This window comes from Apteryx mantelli, chromosome 4 (genome assembly GCF_036417845.1).
Source record: "Apteryx mantelli isolate bAptMan1 chromosome 4, bAptMan1.hap1, whole genome shotgun sequence".
NCBI lineage: Eukaryota > Metazoa > Chordata > Aves > Apterygiformes > Apterygidae > Apteryx > Apteryx mantelli.
This window is the reverse complement of record NC_089981.1, coordinates 766,345-785,307: the sequence shown is the minus strand read 5'-3', so window position 1 is coordinate 785,307 and position 18,963 is coordinate 766,345. Positions and strand designations below refer to the sequence as shown.

General features: G+C 68.7%; 2 protein-coding genes across 3 annotated transcripts; both read right to left on the bottom strand.

The window, feature by feature from the left end:
• Positions 1-88: 88 nt before the first annotated feature.
• RPS6KB2 (ribosomal protein S6 kinase B2) lies at positions 89-7,827 on the bottom strand. Of its 2 annotated transcripts, none has more exons than XM_067295743.1 (15): positions 7,673-7,827; positions 5,296-5,330; positions 5,072-5,192; positions 3,472-3,540; positions 3,256-3,403; positions 2,993-3,050; positions 2,662-2,762; positions 2,480-2,570; positions 2,277-2,371; positions 1,889-1,996; positions 1,741-1,803; positions 1,589-1,666; positions 1,231-1,338; positions 936-1,048; positions 89-625 (listed from the first exon to the last, which is right to left on the bottom strand). In XM_067295743.1, exons 1-15 carry the CDS (start codon positions 7,742-7,744, stop codon positions 413-415), a joined length of 1,473 nt encoding a protein of 490 aa, XP_067151844.1. In that variant the 5' UTR covers positions 7,745-7,827; the 3' UTR covers positions 89-412. The 2 variants fall into 2 exon arrangements, with proteins under 2 accessions (XP_067151844.1, XP_067151845.1); XM_067295744.1 differs by having other exon boundaries at positions 2,281-2,371.
• A 5,788-nt stretch (positions 7,828-13,615) lies between these two features.
• On the bottom strand, positions 13,616-18,963 carry CARNS1 (carnosine synthase 1). Its single transcript, XM_067295361.1, has 8 exons — positions 18,735-18,963; positions 18,538-18,627; positions 17,961-18,445; positions 16,865-17,051; positions 16,233-16,318; positions 15,335-15,566; positions 14,982-15,253; positions 13,616-14,839 (listed from the first exon to the last, which is right to left on the bottom strand). The coding sequence occupies exons 3-8, from the start codon at positions 18,438-18,440 to the stop codon at positions 13,616-13,618; spliced, it is 2,481 nt and encodes an 826-aa protein (XP_067151462.1). The 5' UTR covers positions 18,441-18,445; positions 18,538-18,627; positions 18,735-18,963.

The following is an 18,963-nucleotide window of genomic DNA, read 5'->3' as shown; positions in this document are numbered from 1 at the left end:
ATCCCACCTCGTCCCTCCACCCCCAGGCAGGGGGGGCCACCCCCCACCCCCTGCACCCCTCCCCACCCCGAGGACAGGGCTACCCACGACTGATCAAAGTCCTTTAATTGGCACAGATCCAGCAGCAGGGCAGGGGCACCCCCAGCCCACGCCCCCCCTTGCCCCAGTGGGGGGGCCTGGCACTGTGGGGCCCTGCCTGTGCTGCGGGGGGGCCGCGCCCCCCCCCCAAAAAACATGATTGGCAGCAGTGATTGGCAGCACGTTGCCGGCCCCCTGGGGCGCGTCCTCTCCCTGCACCCCATGCCAGCGCAAGCAGCTCTGGGGGGGGCGCCCGCTCGGCCCCACGGCGGGTACCGGGGCCCTCTGCCGTGGGGCGGGACCCCGGCCCGGGGCTTCCCCTCCTTCACCTGGGTCATGCGCCCCCACCCTGTCCCCAGCCTCCCCCCCCGCCCCCCCCTACCTGGGCACCCGCCCCCGCCCCCCCTTCTGCTTCTTGGCACCGGCCGCGGTCTTGATGGGCAGCGGGGCCGTGCCCTCGGGCGGGGGGGGCGAGCTGGGCCCCAGCTCCATGGGCTCTGCCGCGGCGCCCGCCTTGAAGGGCTCGAAGGGCGAGAACTTCACAGGGCTGCGGGGGGGACAGGGGGTGAGCGCGGGTGCTCCCCGGCTGAAGTCCACACCACTGTCCCACTGCGGGGGACCCCGGAGGGGCTGGGCAGCGGGTGCCCGCAGAGCAGGGCCAAGAACCTGGGGTGTGTGGGGGGGGTCCCGGCCTGGTCCCAGCCCTGGCTTCAGTCCCCCTGCCCCCCCCAGTGCCTGCCGCAACACCCTGGAGCCCACCACCCCCAGTGTCCCCATCCCTCCCACCCTGAAAGGTCCCCCCAGCCGTGCCTGCCCCCAGTTGCCCCCCACGGCACCCCCCACGGGGCCCTCGGTACCTGACGGGTGTGCGGGGGCTGCTGTTGAGGCGCCGGGGCGAGCGCACCTTGGGCTGGAAGGAGAACCCCTCCTTGATGCTCTCCAGCACCGATGGGGCCACGTAGGTGAAGCCCTGGGGCGGGGGGGGGGGAACCGGGGCATCAGGGAGGATGCTGAGGCCCCGCCCCTTCACCTGAAGAGGTGGGGCCACTCACAGGCCCCACCCCTTTGCCTGAGGGAGGCGGGGTCACTCACAGGCCCCACCCCTTTGCCCGAGGGAGGCGGGGCCACCCCACCCCACCCCACCCCCCTCACCAGGAAAGCCTGGTTGGCGCTCTCGCTGATGGCCGCGTCGTCGGGGCTGTCCACGGGCGTCTGGCGGGTGAAGCGGGTGTCGAACTGGCTCACGTCCTCCTCCGACTGCTGCAGGGGGCGGGGGGCGTGGGTGCCAGGGTGGTGGTGGTGGGGCCTCTCCTGGACGCCTGGGCCCCACGGGCACCCCCCCCCAAAGCGCACCTCTGACGCCTTGGGTCCCATGCCCTCCCCGGTCCCTGGACACCTGCGGGCCCCCAGACCCCTCCAAGCCCCCAGAGCAGCTCCCCGGCCCCCCGTGCCCAGGTGACCCCCGACGCCCCACGGCAGCGCCCCGGCTCCCGGGGGGCCCCGGCTATACCAGGCAGGGCTTGAAGGGGGGGTCGAGCTTGCGGGCCAGGAGGTCGTCCCAGTTGATGTGGCGGAAGAAGGGCTGCTTCTGCAGGCATCGGGGACGGGGGCGTCAGGCCCGGCAGCAGCCCCGCTGCCCACCCCTGCCCGCCCTGCCCGTACCTGCACGTCGGCTGCGTCGCCCGGGCCCCCCCCGACCCGCTGGCTGGGGTTTCGCTTGAGGAACTGGGAGGAAAGGGGAGCAGTCAGGGACACAGAGCAGGACCCCCACAAGCACCAGCAGGGTTGGGACCTGGGGGCTGGCGCCTACCTTCTTGAGCAGGTCCCGGGCATCGGGTGTCAGGTAGGGCGGCAGCACCAGCTTGCCCTTGAGGATTTTGTCGATGGTTTTCTTGCGGTTCTCGGCTGTGAAGGGGGGCTGCGAGAGACAGGAGATGACGAGGAAGAGACTGGGCGGGTGCCGCGGGGCTGGCGTCAGGCCAGGGCCCAGTCTGAAGGCAGGGACTCGCCTCCCCGCATTGCGCCCGCTGGGGACTTGTCACCCTGTGCCGGGCACCTCCTGCCCTCGTTCCCAGGCACAGCAGCAGCCCCCCCATGGGTCCCCTCTGGGCACCTCCTGCCCCCCCTGCCCTGGCACAGCTGGTGCTGTGGGTCCCTGCGCCCCCCACCCGGGACACCTTGGAGGTAACAAGTCTGACTTGCCGATCCTGTGAGCATGTCGTACATCAGGGCGCCCAGGCTCCACCAGTCCACCGCTCGGTTGTGTCCGCTGCGGACCAGGATCTCCGGGGCCCTGGCGGGGAGCACAGATGGGGGCTCTGAGCCGCCGGGCTGGGCCAGACCCTGCGGCACGGCCCCCTCCACGGCACGGTGCATCCCCCAGGGCTGCGCTGGGGCTCACATGTACTCGATGGTGCCACAGAAGGTGTGCGTGACGGCCCCGTCGTGGATCGACTCTTTGCACAGCCCAAAGTCCGTCAGCTTGATGTGGCCTGTGGGAGGTCACAGAGGAATGAGAGCTTTCCCCGGGGCCACCAGCGGTCCCTGGCCACGCGGCCACCTCTGGCTGCCACCGCTGCCCACCTTGGCTGTTGAGCATGATGTTCTCCGGCTTGAGGTCTCGGTAGATGATGCCGTTGGAGTGCAGGTGGCCCAGTGCCAACGTGATCTCGCTAAGGTAGAAACTGTGGCACAGGCAGTGAGCAGTGCCTGGGGGACACCAGGATGGGCAGCCCCTGCCCTCACATATGCCAGCATCCCAGCACCCTTCTCTATGCTCCAGCCCGCATCAGCGGCACAGCTCACCCCTGCCTCAGTTTCCCCTCCCACGCCAGGAGCGAGAGGGTGTAGGAGCCCGCCCTCGCTCCTGCCACCTGGGGCAGCCAGGGTGCCCGGGGCACAGAGCCAGCCTTACCAGGCAGTGTCCTCTAGAAAGATGCCCTCCCGCTCGAGCTGCATGAAGAGCTCTCCACCTGCAAAACACGGCAGAAACGGGGCACGTGAGCCATCCCTGGACCACAGCACCCCCAAATCCCTGCTGCCGGGCACCACGGAGCCCTGCCCGCTCTGCCAGGGCTGCAGCAAAGCAGGTCCTGGCTGGCACCAGCCACCCCTTGCCCCCAGCCCTCGCCGCGGAGGAGGCACCAGACGGGGGCTGTGGTGCCCGGGTGCCCGTACCGCTGAGGCACTCCAGGATGAGATAGAGCTTGCCGCCCGTCTGGAAGGCGTACATGAGGTCGACGATGAAGGGGTGCTTGACGGCCTCCAGGATGTTCCTCTCGGCCCGCGTGTGTGCCGTGTCCTTGGCGTTGCAGGCGATCTTGGCCTGGGGGGATGGAGAGGCGGTGAGCGGGGGCACCCCAGGCAGCATGAGGGAGCCAGGGGGCACGTTACCTTCTTCAGGACCTTCATGGCAAAGATCTTGCCCGTGTTGGTGCCCTGCACTTTGCGGACCTGGAATACCTGCAACAATGATTGAGGGAGCTTTGTCCACAGCCATGCAGTGATGCCCCCAAGTAGCCTATAACCACAGAATCACAGAATGGTTGAGGCTGGGAGGAACCTTTAAAGACCATCTAGTCCAACCCCCCTGCTCAAGCAGGGTCACTAGAGCACATTGCACAGGGTCGCGTCCAGGCGGCTTTTGAATATCTCCAAGGAAGGAGACTCCACAACCTCTCTGGGCAACCTTTTCCAGTGCTCCGTCACCCTCACAGTGAAGAAGTTTTTCCTCATGTTCAGATGGAAGTGTCTGTGTTTCAGTTTGTGCCCGTTGCCTCGCATCCTGTCGCTGGGCACCACTGGAAAGAGTCTGGTCCCATCCTCTTGACACCCTCCCTTCAGATACTTGTACACGTTGATAAGATCTCCTCTCAGCCTTCTCTTCTCCAAGCTAAACAGGCCCAGCTCTCTCAGCCTTTCCTCATAAGAGAGATGCTCCAATCCCCTAATCATCTTTGTGGCCCTTCGCTGCACTTGCTCCAGTAGTGCCACATCCCTCTTGGACTGGGGAGCCCAGAACTGGATGCAGTACTCGAGATGTGGCCTCAGCAGGGCTGAGTAGAGGGGGAGAATAACCTCCCTCGACCTGCTGGCAACACTCTTCCTGATGCACCCCAGGATACCATTGGCCTTCTTGGCCACAAGGGCACATTGCTGCCTCATGCTTAACTTGGTGTCCACCAGCACTCCCAGGTCCTTCTCCGCAGAGCTGCTTTCCAGCAGGTCAGCCCCCAACCTATACTGGTGCATGGGGTTATTCCTCCCCAGGTGCAGGACCCTGCACTTGCCCTTGTTGAACTTCAGGAGGTTCCTCTCCACCCACCTCTCCAGCCTCTCCAGGTCTCTCTGAACGGCAGCACAGCCCTCTGGTGTATCCGCCACTCCTCCCAGTTTTGTATCCTCAGCAAACTTGCTGAGGGTGCACTCTGTGCCTTCATCCAGGTCATTGATGAAGAAGTTGAACAAGACTGGACCCAGTCCTGACCCCTGGGGGACACCGCTAGCTACAGGCCTCCAACTAGACTCCGCACCTCTGATCACAACTCTCTGAGCTCTGCCATTCAGCCAGTTCTCAATCCACCTCACTGTCCACTCATCTAACCCACACTTCCTGAGCCTGTCTATGAGGATGCTATGGGAGACAGTGTCGAAAGCCTTCCTCAAGTCAAGGGAGACAACATCCACTGCTCTCCCCTCATCTACCCAGCCAGTCATTCCATCACAGAGGCTCTCAGGTTGGTTAACCCCCTTACACCCCACGGAGGGCTACTGGTCCTAGCTGGACTACATCTTCCATGATGCACAGTTGCCCCCAGACCCTTCCTGCGGCTGAGGAGGGCACCACGCTGCATGGTGGGAGATGAGGTCCACAAAGGGGGTGCCCGCACCCACGGAGGGGTCACGGCCCCCTCACGCCCCCCCGCAAGCTGCAGCGCGCCACGGGAAACGCCGTCCATCCGCAATGCCCCCCTGCCCCGCCAGCCCGCCCCACCTTGCCGTAGCCGCCCTTGCCCAGGACGCGGAGCAGCTCGAAGCAGTGCGGGCCGATGTGCTCGGGGCCGTTGTTGACGCTGCTCTCCGAGATCTCAATCTCCTCGTAGTGCCCCACAGGCCTGGTGGAGGGGGGGGAGGAAACGGGGCTGAGCGGGGCCGGCAGCACCCCCGCGCCAGCCCCGGCAGGGCCTGCCGTGCCCACCCTGGTGTCCCTGCACTTACTCCAGGCCGTTCCCTCGCGGCTCCAGCTCCATCTCCTAGGGGAGGAGGCAGCGGTTAGCAGGGCCCAGCGGCGGTCGGAGGCTGCGAAGGAGGGCAGCCGGGACGGGTGCCCACGGCAGGCAAGGTGCCTGCAGCAGGGCGGGTGCCCGCGGCATGCAGGCCAGGGCGAGGTGCCGGCGTGCCGCGTGCCGGCTCAGCCGGATGTTTTTGGGCTGAGCCACAGCCCTGCCCAGCGGGTCCCTCCCTCTGCCCAGCTTGCGGAGGGGAGCCAAGCCCTGCCGTGATGCAGCTGCTCCTCTGTCCCCACACCCCGAGCCTGGCTGTGCCCTGGTCCCCAACAGCCCCAGTCCATACCCGTCCTCACCCCGCTGTCCCCAGCTGACCCCGACTCCCCCATCCCCATCCCGTTCCCATCCCTCCTCCCCCCATCTCCAGTAGGTCCCGGTTCCCCTCACCCCCATCCTCCCTGTCCCCAGCTGGTCCCTGTCGCCCTCACCCCCATCCAGTTCCCATCCCTGTACCACTGTTCCCATTAGGTCCCAGTTCCCCTCCTCACTAGCCCGTCCCCCTCCCCATCCCATCACCCCCAGCCAGCCCATGTCCCCATTCCCTGTTCCTAGCCGGTCCATGCCCCTGTTGCCAGCAGGGCCCGGTGCCCCTCATCCCCATCCCCTGTCCCCAGATGGTCCCAGTCCTCCAACGGCCCTGGTCCCCCACACCCGCAGCCAGTCCAGGTCCCCAGCCCCTTCACCCCTAGTTGGTCCATGTCCCCATTCTCAGCTGGTCCCCGTCCCTGTCCCCGACCCCCTCACCCCAGCAGGTCTCAGTCCCCCTCATCGCTAACTTCTCCCCCATCCCTGTCCCCAGCAGGTCCCGGTCCCACCCACCCTCAGCCGGTCCATCTACCCATCCCACAGTCCCCGGGAGGTCCTGATCCCCCTGTTCCCAGCCATTCCATATCCCTGTCCCAAAGACCCCAGCAGGCCCGTCCGGTCCCCAGCTGGTCCACGTCCAGGTCCCCAGCTGATCCTGGTCCCCCCTCATCCCCAGCCTGTCCCCATCCCTGCCCCCTTGTCTGCCAGCCAGGCCCCTGCCCTCCTCTCCCCAGCCGCTCCACGTCCTCAACCCCCGTCCCCAGCTGGTCCATGTCCCCGTCCCCTCGCCCCCAGCCGCTCCATGACCCTGTCCCCTCGCCCCCAGCCGCTCCACGTCCCCGACACCCATCCCCTGACACCCGTTCCCAGCCACTCCATGACCCTGTCCCCTCGCCCCCAGCCGCTCCACGTCCCCAACCCCCGTCCCCAACTGGTACATGTCCCTGTCCCCTCGCCCCCAGCCACCCCAAGTCCCCGACCCTCGTCCCCAGCCGCTCCATGTCCCCGACCCTCATCCCCTGACACCCGTCCTCAGCCGCTCCATGACCCCATCACCTCGCCCCCAGCCACTCCAGGTCCCCGACCCCCGTCCCCAGCCACTCCATGTCCCTGATCCCCGTCCCCAGCCGCTCCACGACCCTGTCCCCACGTCCCCAGCCGATACATGTCCCTGTCCCGTCGCCCCCAGCCACCCCAAGTCCCCGACCCCCATCCCCAGCCACTCCATGACCCTGTCCCCACGTCCCCAACCCCCGTCCCCAGCCGGTCCATGACCCTGTCCCCTTGCCCCCAGCCGCTCCACGTCCCCGACCCCCATCCCCCGACACCCGTTCCCAGCCACTCCATGACCCTGTCCCCTCGCCCCCAGCTGCTCCACGTCCCCAACCCCTGTCCCCAACCAGTACGTGTCCCTGTCACCTTGCCCCCAGCCATCCCAAGTCCCCGACTCTCGTCCCCAGCCGCTCCATGTCCCCGACCCTCATCCCCTGACACCCGTCCTCAGCCGCTCCATGACCCCATCACCTCGCCCCCAGCCACTCCAGGTCCCCGACCCCCGTCCCCAGCCACTCCATGACCCTGTCCCCTCGCCCCCAGCCGCTCCACGTCCCCAACCCCCGTCCCCAGCCACTCCATGACCCTGTCCCCTCGCCCCCAGCCGCTCCACGACCCCATCCCCCCGTCCCCAGCCGGTACATGACCCTGTCCCCTCGCCCCCAGCCACTCCATTACCCTGTCCCATTGCCCCCAGCCGCTCCACGTCCCCGACCCCCGTCCCCAGCTGCTCCGTGTCCCCGAGCCCCGTCCCCAGCTGCTCCATGTCCCCGGCACCGGGACGGGCACCGGCTGCGGTCACCGTCCCCAGCCGGTACCCCAGCCCCGGCGCCCCGGCACGGTGTTCCCGGCCGTATCGCCGTCCCCGTCCCACCCCGTGCCCGTGTCCAGCCCCGACCCCCACCGCGGTCGCCCGGTGCCGGTGCCCCCGGCCCGCCGCCCCCGCTCACGGCGCCCAGCTCGGGCTCGTCCCCGTCGCTGCCCTCCTCCGTCTCCAGGTCGATGTCGAACACCCCAGCCATGATGCCGCCGCCGCCGCCGCCGCACCGGGATCCCCGGCGGGCCGGGCCGGGCCCGCCCCGACCGCCGCGTCACCGCCGCGTCACCGCCGCGTCACCGCCGCGCCGCGCGCGCGCCCCGCGTCACCGGGGGACACCCCGCGGCATCCCCGCCGCCCGCGCCCGCCGCGCCGCTCCGCGCCGCGGGGCACGCTGGGAGGCGGGGCGCGGCCGCGCGGGGGCTCGCGGGAGTTGTAGTCCGGCCGCGCGGGGCCTCACGGGAGGTGTAGTCCGGCCGCGCGGGGGCTTGCGGGAAGTGGAGTCCGGCCGCGCGGGGGCTCGCGGGAAGTGGAGTCCGGCAGCTGGGCGCCACCGGCCCGGCCCGGCCCCGCCGGAGAGCCCGGCGCTGTGGCGGCCGGCCCGTGCCCCTGTCGCCAGCAGGGCCCAGTCCTCCTCGCCCCCATCCCACCCCCGTTCCAGTCCCCGCACGGTCCCGCTCCCCCTCGCCTGTAGCCAAGCCCAGGTCCTCAGCCGTCTCACCCCAAGCTGGTGCCCGTCCCCGTCCCCCCAGCCCCCGGCAGGTCACCAGCTGCTCCCTGCGCCCCTCTCCCCCAGCTGGTCCGCGTCCCTGGGGCTTTTGGGGGCTGTGCTCGGCTCTGCCGGGCTTTTGGGGGCTCTGTCGGGCTGTGCTGGGCTGCGTCCAGGCTGAGTCAGGCTCTGCCGGGCTGAAGTCGGGCTCTGCCGGCCTATGGATTTGTGGGCGTCAAGTTTGCCTAAATGATCTCTAACCTGATCCTCCTCAACCAAGGGAAAGTCTTCCTTTCTCCAGACTTTCTTTCTTGCCTCCAGGGTCTGGGGTTCCTGGGCTTTTTCGGGCTGTGCCGGGCTGTTCCAGGCTGGGCTGGGCTGTTTCGGGTTATATCAGCCTGCTTGGGGCTGCTTGGAGCTGTTTGGGCTCTTCCTGACTGTGCCAGGGTGAGCTGGGTTGTGTTGTGCTGTTCTAAGCTTTGCTGGGTTTTGTTGGTTTTTTTTCAGGCTCTATTGGGCTGTGCCGGGCTGTTTCAGGCTGGGCTGGGCTTTTTTGGTCTGTGTCAGGCAGTGCCAGGCTGCGCTGGGTTGTTCTGGGCTCTGCTGGGCTTTTTCGGGTTTTGTTGGGCTGTGCCAGGCTCTGCTGGGCTTTGTCAGGTGGTGTCGGACTGTTTTGAGCTATTTGGGTTCTTCCAGGCTTCTTTGGGCTTTTGGGGGTAGTTCAGGGCTGTGCCGGGCTTTTGGGGGGCTGTTTGGGGCTGTGCTGGGCTTTTTTTTGCTTTTTCAGGCTGTTTGGGGCTGTTTGGGGGTATTCTGGGCTGGGCTGGGCTGGGCTCTGCTGGGCTTTTTCAGGCTGTGCTGGTCCCTGCCAGACTTTTGGGGGCTTTGGAGGGCTGTTCCGGGCTGGGCTTTCTTGGGCAGTTCTGGGCATTGCTGTGCAGTTTGGGGCAGTTTGGGGGCTTTTGGGGGACCTTTGGGGACTGTTTGGGGCTCTTTTGGGGGCTTTTTCAGGCTATGTTGGGTTTATCTGGGCTGTTTTGGGCTCTTTGGGTCTGTTTTGGGCTGTTCCAGGTAGTGCAGGGCTCGTCTGGCTCTTCTGGCTCTTCTGGGCTATTTGGGGACTTTTTTCAGCTTTTTTTTTTGGAGGGGGGATGCTGTTCAAGGCTGTTCTGGCCTGTGCTGGGCTTTTTTTGTGCTGTTTTGGGCTCTTTGGAGTGGTTGTGGACTTTGCTAGGCTTTTTTGGGCTTTGCTGGGCTTGTTGTTTTTTTGGGGGCTCTATTGGGCTTTTCTGGGCGGTACTGAGCTGTGTCGGGCTTTGCCAGGCGGTGCAGGGCAGTGCCCGGTGGTACCAGGCTGAGGTCGGCTGTGTCGGGCTGCGCCAGACCGTGCTGGACTGTGCCCTGCTGTATCCAGCTGTCCCCAGCTGTGCCGGGCTGTCACTGTCCCTGGCCAGGGCACTTCCCTGCTCCCCAGCCCGGTTGTGTCCCCCTGGGGTCTGCGGCATCTCCCCACCCGGCCCACCCTGGCGGCGTGGCTACCCTTGTCCTCGGTGCCTGGCACCCACGGGTTCCCCTGGCAGCCCCGGGTGCCAGCACGTCCCTTGCCCCGGCCCTGCCTCCCTGCCGGCTCTGCAGCTCTTCCCTGCCGGTAACCGGAGCCGGGCACCTGGCATCCTGACCGGGAACAGCTGGTGTCCCCGGGCGGGCAGAGGGCCAGTCTCGCCTCGCCGCCGGCACAGGCGAGGGGCACAGCCCGCACGCAGGGCCCTGGCAGGCGCTGCCGAGCTGAGCCCCTGCCCGGCAGGCAGTGCCCGGCCCCCGGGCTGGCACGGCGCCCGGGCTGGGATCGGGTTGCGGCGTGGGGGGCTCTGCCCGGCCGTGGCCAAAGGGCAGGAGTTCAGGCTGAAATGTCACCGCTTGCGCAGGGGCCCGGGGACGCGCCGGGAGCCAGCGGCGGCGGAGCGCCGCGGTGCCGCCGGCCCCTGCCGCGGGGCAACGACACGGGGAGGCTGCGGCTGTGCACGGCCTTTATTGGGGTGGCGGGGGGGCCCCCGCCGCCTGCGCCGCCCTGCCTGGGGGCTCCGTCGCTTCGCTCTCCGCCTGGTGCTCCTCGTTGCTCCGCCCCCTCCTGTGATGTCATCGCCCGGTGCTGTGACCTCATAGAGTCTGGTTGTGACGTCATCTTGAAGGAAGGGCGCAGGGAGCCCCTCTCCAGAGAGACAGCAACCCTGGACCGCGTCAGGCCGCACAGTTACTGGAGGGTCACTGGTGTTGTTGTCAGGTAGTGGGAGTACACAGGCTGCGTGTGGCTGTAGGGTCGCTAGTGTTATTGTCAGGTATTGGGAGTACACAGGCTGCGTGTGGCTGTAGGGTCGCTAGTGTTGTTGTCAGGTATTGGGAGTACACAAGCTGCGTGTGGCTGTAGGGTCACTAGTGTTATTGTCAGGTATTGGGAGTACACAAGCTGCGTGTGGCTGTAGGGTCGCTAGTGTTATTGTAGGCTCACAGGAGCACACAGGCTGCGTGTGGCTGTAGGATCACTAGTGTTATTGCAGGGTAGTGGGAGTACACAGGCTGTGTGCTATTGTAGGGCCACAGTGTTATTGAAGGGTCGTGGGACTACGTGGGCTGCGTGTTAGAGGGTCACTAGTGTTATTGTAGGGTCACAGGAGCACACAGGCTGTGTGTGGCTGTAGGGTCACTAGTGTTATTGCAGGGCAGTGGGAGTACACAGGCTGTGTGCTGTTGTAGGGCCACAGTGTTATTGTAGGGTCGTGGGACTACGTAGGCTGCGTGTTAGAGGGTCACTAGTGTTATTGTAGGCTCACAGGAGCACACAGGCTGCGTGTGGCTGTAGGGTCACTAGTGCTATTGCAGGGTAGTGGGAGTACACAGGCTGCGTGGGGCTGTAGGGTCACTAGTGTTATTTCAGGGTAGTGGGAGCACACAGGCTGCGTGTGGCTGTAGGGTCACTAGTGTTATTGTCAGGTAGTGGGAGTACACAGGCTGCATGGGGCTGTAGGGCCACAGTGTTATTGAAGGGTCGTGGGACTACGTGGGCTGCGTGTTAGAGGGTCACTAGTGTTATTGTAGGGTCACAGGGCATACACGGGCTGTGTGTCATTGTAGGGTACAATGCTGTCTTAGGCTCTCAGCGACTACACAGACTACCATTATTTTAGGGTCCCAGTGTTAGTGTAGGGTCTCCAGGAGGTCCCAGTTTTACGATAGGGTCCCAGGGACCGGAGAGGCTGTGTGTTATTGCGGGGCCCCCAGGATGCCCAGGCTGTGTGTTGCTGTAGGGTCTCCCTCCCTCGGGGATGTGACAAAAGCACTGCAGTGGTGCTGTGGCCTCAGCTGGGCTCCCGAGCTGTGCGCCCAGGTTGTTATTGCAGGGTCACTTGAGGATGCTGCTGCACCGTTGTAGGACCACAACATTATTATTGGCTTGTCGACCACTGCTGTTGTGACCCTACCACAACACAGCAGTGTGTGCTGGGGTGTTATTGTAGGGTCTCCCTGGACTGAGAGGACATGCGCTGGTGGATCTCTGCTGGGCTGCTTAGGACAGTGGGGACATGGAGACTTGGGCCAGGCATGCTGGCATGTTATTGTAGGGTCTCCTGGGGCCCTGGGCTATTGTTGGTCCTCCCTGGGGCTTTACGTTATGGGAAAGTCTCCCCCGCACTGGTTTGTTTTCATAGGGTCTCCCCAGGGATAGTCCCTTATCATAGGGTCTTCCCACACAGGTCTAATATTTTAGGGTCCCCCAGTGCTGGTTTTGTACTGCAGGGTCCCCTGGTGCTGGTGTGTTATTGCAGGGTCTCCCCGCATCGGTTTGTTATTGCAGGGTCTCCCCTGGTGCTGGTTTGTTATTGCAGGGTCTCCCCTGGTGCTGGTGTGTTATTGCAGGGTCTCCCCGCACCAGTTTGTTATTGCAGGGTCTCCCCGCATCAGTTCATTATTGCAGGTTCTCCCCTAGTGCTGGTGTGTTATTGCAGGGTCTCCCCATGCTGGTTTGTTATTGTAGGGTCTCCCCATGCTGGTGTGTTATTGCAGGGTCTCCCCTAGTGCTGGTGTGTTATTGTAGGGTCTCCCCTGGTGCTGGTGTGTTATTGCAGGGTCTCCCCGCATCGGTTTGTTATTGCAGGGTCTCCCCTGGTGCTGGTGTGTTATTGCAGGGTCTCCCCATGCTGGTGTGTTATTGCAGGGTCTCCCCTGGTGCTGGTGTGTTATTGCAGGGTCTCCCCATGCTGGTTTGTTATTGTAGGGTCTCCCCTGGTGCTGGTGTGTTATTGCAGGGTCTCCCCGCATCGGTTTGTTATTGCAGGGTCTCCCCTGGTGCTGGTGTGTTATTGCAGGGTCTCCCCATGCTGGTGTGTTATTGCAGGGTCTCCCCTGGTGCTGGTGTGTTATTGCAGGGTCTCCCCATGCTGGTTTGTTATTGTAGGGTCTCCCCTGGTGCTGGTGTGTTATTGCAGGGTCTCCCCATGCTGGTTTGTTATTGCAGGGTCTCCCCTAGTGCTGGTGTGTTATTGCAGGGTCTCCCCATGCTGGTTTGTTATTGTAGGGTCTCCCCTGGTGCTGGTGTGTTATTGCAGGGTCTCCCCGCATCGGTTCGTTATTGCGGGGTCTCCTGGTGCTGGCCCAGCACCCCGGGGTGCTGAGCGTGGGCAGGCCGGGCTGCCCCACCGCAGGCTGTGCCCGCTGTTCTGGCCCGCCTTGGTGAGCACGGTGTTGGGGACAGGGACGGGGCGTTCCCCCCCCCCCGTCCTGGGGACGGCATGGAGCGCCGGGCTGCACGTCCCCGAAGGCACCATGCTGCGTGGCCCCGGCACGGGGGCACTGCACCCGCCTGGGGCGGGGGATGCCGGGACAGGGTTTGCGGTGCCAGGGATGGGGTGCTGGGCCAGGGTTGGGGGGTGCCATGGGATGGGGGTGCCGGGGGACAGGGATGGCAGGGGTGGGGTTTGGGGGTGCCAGGCAATGGGGGTGCCAGGGGATGGCTATGACAGGGGCAGGGTTTGGGGCCAGGGACAGGGCTTGGGGGTGCCAGGGAACAGGGGTGCCAGGGGACGGATATGGGGGTGCCAGGGATGCCAGGGTCAGAACTTGGGGGGTGCCCAGGGATGGGGGTGCCAGGGGATACGGATGCCAGGGACAGGGTTTGGGGGTGCTGGGGCCAGGGCTTGCAGGGTGCCAGGGCTTGGGGGTGCCAGGGGATGGGGACGACAGGGGATGGGGGCTCCGGGCTGCCAGGGGAGCAGGGGAGGAGGCCGGCCGGGGCGGCGGGGTGCCCGTGGCGGGGGCACCCGGCCGTGCCCGCCCGGCGCCGCCCCGCGCCGGCCCCCGGTGCCTCCCCGGGGGCTATTTGAAGTGGGAGAGGAAGTGGGCGACGGGGTAGCAGGGCGAGTCGATGCCCAGCGCCTGGCAGAGGCCGAGCAGGCGGAGGCAGGCGTCGTGGCGCGTGGCGCCGCCGCAGGCCACGCTCAGGTAGGGCTCCTCGTACTCGCCCGCCTCGGGCTGCTCGAAGAGGCGGTTGAGGCGGACGAGGCCGCGCGCCTGCAGCGCCCGCAGCGCCGCCAGCCCGCCGCCGGCGCCCAGGGCCGGCCCGTGCAGCGAGGCCAGGCACATGACGCCGGCCAGGTGGGTGCGGGCGGCGGGCTGGGCGGGCAGCACCGGCCGCAGCCCGCAGGCCACCAGCACGGCGGCCAGCAGCAGGTCGGCGCCGTAGACCTCGCGGATCCAGTCGCGGAGGTAGAAGCCGCCCATGCGGGGGTTGATCTCCAGCAGGCGGGGGCCGCCCGGCGCCAGCTTCAGCTCCACGTTGAAGACGCCGTCGGCCAGCCCGCACGCCACGCAGCACTGGTGGGCCGCCCGCACCAGCTGCGCCTGCCGGTCGGCCGGCAGGCACGAGGGCATGCAGGCGGCCGTCTCCAGGAAGGCGGGCACCCGCGTGGGGCCGTTGTCGGACACCCAGGCGCCCAGCAGCTGCCCCTCGAAGAGCACCAGGTCCACGTCGTGCTCGGTGCCCGGCACGTACTCCATGAGCAGCATGCTGTTGCCCCAGCCCAGCCCGATGCCCGGGTGGTCGGCGTCGGCCCGCAGGTCGCGCCACAGCCGCTCGGCGTGCGCGTGGCACTCGCCGGCGCTCTCCACCAGCCGCACGCCCACGGCGCCCGCCCCGTACTCCAGCTTGGCCACGGCGGGGAAGGGCAGGGCGGCGGCGGCCCGCTCCACGTCGCCGTGGCTCTCCACGTGGCAGCAGGGCACGGCGTAGGCGGCGGGCGGCGGGCGGCCGCGGCGGCACCGCAGCAGGTGCTGGTGGGTCCGGCTCTTCTGCTTGGCCAGGCGCACGGCGGCCGGCGGGTTGGCGCGCAGCCCCAGGCGCTGGCACACCAGGGCCGCCAGCACCACGCAGTCGTCCCAGTAGCAGAGGCAGGCGTGGGGGCGCAGGCCCCGGGCCCGCACCAGCTCGGCCACCCGCTCGGCGTGCTCCTCGTCCCGCCGGTGCTCCGTGCTGTCGTAGGGCAGGAAGGTCTCCACCAGCCCCGCCGCAAAGTGTTCCGGGTCCGACTCCACCAGGTGGATCTGCATCCCCCCCCCCCCCACGAGGGACACGGCCGGCGTCACAGCGGCAGGGGCACCGGCGCCGCAGCCCCCTCCCGCGTCAGCCACGGGGCGTTCACTCTGAAACCTCCTGATGGCCGTCGGTGCCGGCCCCGGGTCTCACCTTGAGGCCGTACTCCTGGGCCGCGTCCCAGACGAAGCTCTTGCTGACGCCGCCAGCCCCGATGAGCAGGATGTCCTTGCCCTCTAGGAGGTGGCGCTGCGCCCGGTGCAGCATGGTCTCGGCCAGCAGGCGGGGCAGGTCGCCGGCGGGCTCGCCCACGGCGCGCCCCATGGCCTCGGCCAGCCCGCAGGTCTCCAGGCACCGCTGCGCGTTGGTCGACAGGGCCATGAGCTCCAGCGAGTCGCCCACGCAGGTCAGCAGGAAGTCCACGCCTGGGGGCCGGGGAGGCCGGGCTCAGCGCCACGGGGCGCCCCGGTGCCCCCCGGCCCCCCCCCCGCCCGGCCGCCGCTCACCCATGACGTCGGTCTGCGCCCGGGCGCCGCCGCGCTGCTCGGGCGTCAGCTCAGCCTCCGCGTCGAGGACGGCGGCCATGGCGGCCTCGGCGGCGTGACGCAGCCGGGCGGCCAGGGCCTGCCGCTGGCCCGGCTCCGTGAGGCCCCACTGCTGCAGGGCCGAGTCCAGGCCCTGGGGCAGCGCCGCCCCGTGGCGCACCGGCGCCTCGGCCCGCCCCACACCGCACGCCACCTGCGGGGACAGCGCTGCCAGGGGGGCGGGGACGTCCCTGGCCCCGCCCCCAAGCTGCCTGGGGGTGGGGCCTCTCGTGGCCACACCCCCAAGCTGCCAGGGGGCGGGGATGCTTATGGCCACGCCCCCACTTGCCTGGGGGTGGGGATGCTCATGGCCACACCCCCAAGCTGCCTGGGGGTGGGGCCTCTCGTGGCCACACCCCCAAGCTGCCTAGGGGTGGGGATGCTCATGGCCATGCCCCCACTTGCCTGCAGGTAGGGGTGCTCATGGCCACGCCCCCACGCTGCCTGGGGGTGGGGCCTCTCGTGGCCACGCCCCCAAGCTGCGGGGGGGGCCCTCTCATGGCCATGCCCCCACATCACCTGGGGGTGGGGATGCTCATGACCACGCCCCCACACCACCTGGGGGTGGGGATGCTCATGGCCACGCCCCCACCTGCTGGCAGGTGGGGATGCTCATGGCCACGCCCCCTCACTGCCTGGGGGCGGGGCCACACGTTGCCATACCCTGCCCACCCCCTGAAAGCAGGGCACGGGAGCAGGGGGCGGGGACTGCAGCCACTCCACCAGCCAGGAAGCCGAGGCAACTCCCCCGATTGGCTGCCTGCCCTCAGCCCGCCCCCCCCGGGGGGGTGGAGCCAGCAGATCCAGGGGCGGGGCCTACCTGGCAGAGCTGGGGGCGGTCCCCCCAGGACCTGCAGACCACGGTGCAGATGCGGAGGGCCATGGGCGGCCTTGGGGAGGCGCTGCCTGGGGGGGCGAGGGACGAGGGCAGGGACGGGCGGGCACGGGGCGGCGCCTCACGGCGCCGGCCTTCGCTGGGCACCCCCCACCCCACAGCCGTGGGGGCTGGCCAAGGGGGCCGCCCACCCTCCACCCCCCAGGTTGGGGGGGGGGGGACCCGATGCGGTGGCCGTGTCTACCCCGCCACGAAGGCTCCCAGCGCGGCACCGCAGCCCCCACCCCTACCCATTCGGGGCCCCAATGGCCCCCTCCCTACCCAACCTCGGGAGGGTGTGGGATGCCAAGATGGCCACCCTCCCCCCCCCCAGCCCCAGGGGATTGTGGGAGTCAAAGATGGCTGCCCTCCCATCCCAACCTGGGGCACCGTGGGGGGGCCGAAGCAGCCGCCTTCGCACCCTGCCCTGGCAGTTGGGGGGACCCCAAATCCCCGCTCTCCTCCCCAGGGGGTTGTGGGAGCCCAAGATGGCCGCCCTCCCCCAGGGGAGCCCAAGATGGCCGCCCGCCCCGGGGCGGGGGGGTGGGGCCAAGATGGCGGCGGTGGGCGGGGCTTACGTGTGGGGCTGGCGGGGGCGGGCAGGCGGGCGGTGGGCACCAGGGCCTCCAGCAGGACGCTCTCCTCCTCCCGCAGGCCGCGGAGCCGGCCCCGCACCGCCTGCGCCACCGCGGCCCCCTCCGCCTTCGCGTGGGTGCTGCGGGCGCCGCTCCCGCGCCACCGCCACCCGGCCGGCTGCACCGCCACCTGCGCACAGCGCCGCCGTGTCACCCCGACGGCCGCGCCGCCGCCCGCACGCACCGCCGCGTCACCCTGCGTCACCCCAACAGCCGCACCGCCGCACGCACGCACCACTGTGTCACCCCAACAGCCGCGCTGCCACCCGCATGCACCACCACGTCACCCTGACAGCCACTCTGCCACCCATCCACACCACCACATCACCCCGACAGCCGTGCTGCCACCTGCACGCACCACTGCGTCACCCCGACAGCTGCGCTGCCGCCTGTCTGCACCACCGTGTCACCCCGTTGGCCGCGCTGCCGCCCGTCCGCACCACTGTGTCACCCTGACGGCCGCGCCGCTGCCCACACGCACCACCGCGTCACCCCGCATCACCCCAACAGCTGTGCCGCTGCCCGCATGCACCACTGTGTCACCCCAACAGCCGCACTGCCGCACGCACACACCACTGCATCACCCCAACAGCTGCACCACCGCTCACGTGCACCTCCATGTCACTCCGCATCATCCCGACAGCCAGCCACACTGCTGCCCGCATGCACTGCCGCGTCACTCCGACAGCCACGCTGCCACCCGCACACACAACCGCACCACCCCAACAGCCGTGCCGCTGCCCACATGCACCACTGTGTCACCCCAACAGCTGCACCGCCGCTCGTGCGCACCGCCGTGTCACCCTGCATCACCCCAACAGCTGCACCACCACTCGCGCGCGCCTCCATGTCACTCCGCATCATCCCGGCAGCCAGCCACACTGCCGCCCGCACGCACCGCCGCGTCACCCTGCATCACCCCAACACCCGCGCCGCTGCTTGCACGCACTGCTGTGTCACCCCACATCACCCCGACAGCCGCCCTGCCGCAGCCACGCGCCGCTGCATCGCCCCGTGTCGCCCCGCGGCCGGTGCGCACCTGGGCGTAGGGGGCCATGGCGGCGCCCGCCAGGAAGGCGCCCACCTCCTCCTGGATGAGGCCGTCCTGGCCGGCGGCGGCGGCGGCGGCGCCCAGCCGCACCAGGCGCAGCCCGGGGGCGCCGGGCAGCGGCAGGGCCCCCCCGGTCCGCGGCGGGACGAAAGCCAGCGTGGGGGGCACGGGCAGCCCGGCGCGGGCCGCCAGCACCCCCCGGGCGGCCAGCGGGTCCTCGAGGAGGCGGGCGAGCGGGGCCGAGCCCCCCGTGGGGCAGTCGAGGTCGCGGGCCAGCTCGGCGGCCCAGGCGGCCGCGGCGAAGGCGCCGGTGGCGTAGGCGGCGCGGCGGGGCGGCGCGAAGGCCTCCAGGGCGCTGCGGCCGCCCTCCTCGAAGGAGACGGCGCGGGAGAGCAGCAGCGACCAGGCGCCGGGCCGCGTCTCCGAGGGCGCGCGGGTGGCCCAGGCGGGCGACAGGCACAGCAGCATGGCACCTGCGGGGGCACCTGCTGCGGGAGCCGCCCCACGGCGGGCGCTACGGGGCTGGGACATGGGGATTTTTTGGGGGGGGGGGGGGGTTACGCACCTGGGCAGCGGGTGCCGCCCTCCAGCAGCACCGGCAGGAAGGCGGTGGGGGCGCCCAGGATGCAGACGGTCACGTCCAGCGGGCCGAACCCTGCCGGCACGGCGAGGGTTGACGGCTCCTGGCCTGAGCCACCCCCACCGCCCCCCCCCCGGGCCCGTTTCCAGCCCCGCTCCCCCCCCCCCCCGTGCCCCCCGTACCCGTGCGGGGCTCGGCGGTGCGGTCCACGGTGCCGGGCAGCCCCTCCTGGCGCAGGGCGCTCTGCAGCAGCTCGTAGGCATCAGGGGCGCCGGCGGGCTGCTGGGTGCCCTCGGGGACCGCGGGGCCGTCGGGGCTCCCGTCGCAAGGACAGCTCAGGCACGGCGCCTCCGGCTCGGCCCAGTCCGGCTCCTTGAGGCCCAGCGGCTGCTCTGCGCTGATCTGGTCCAC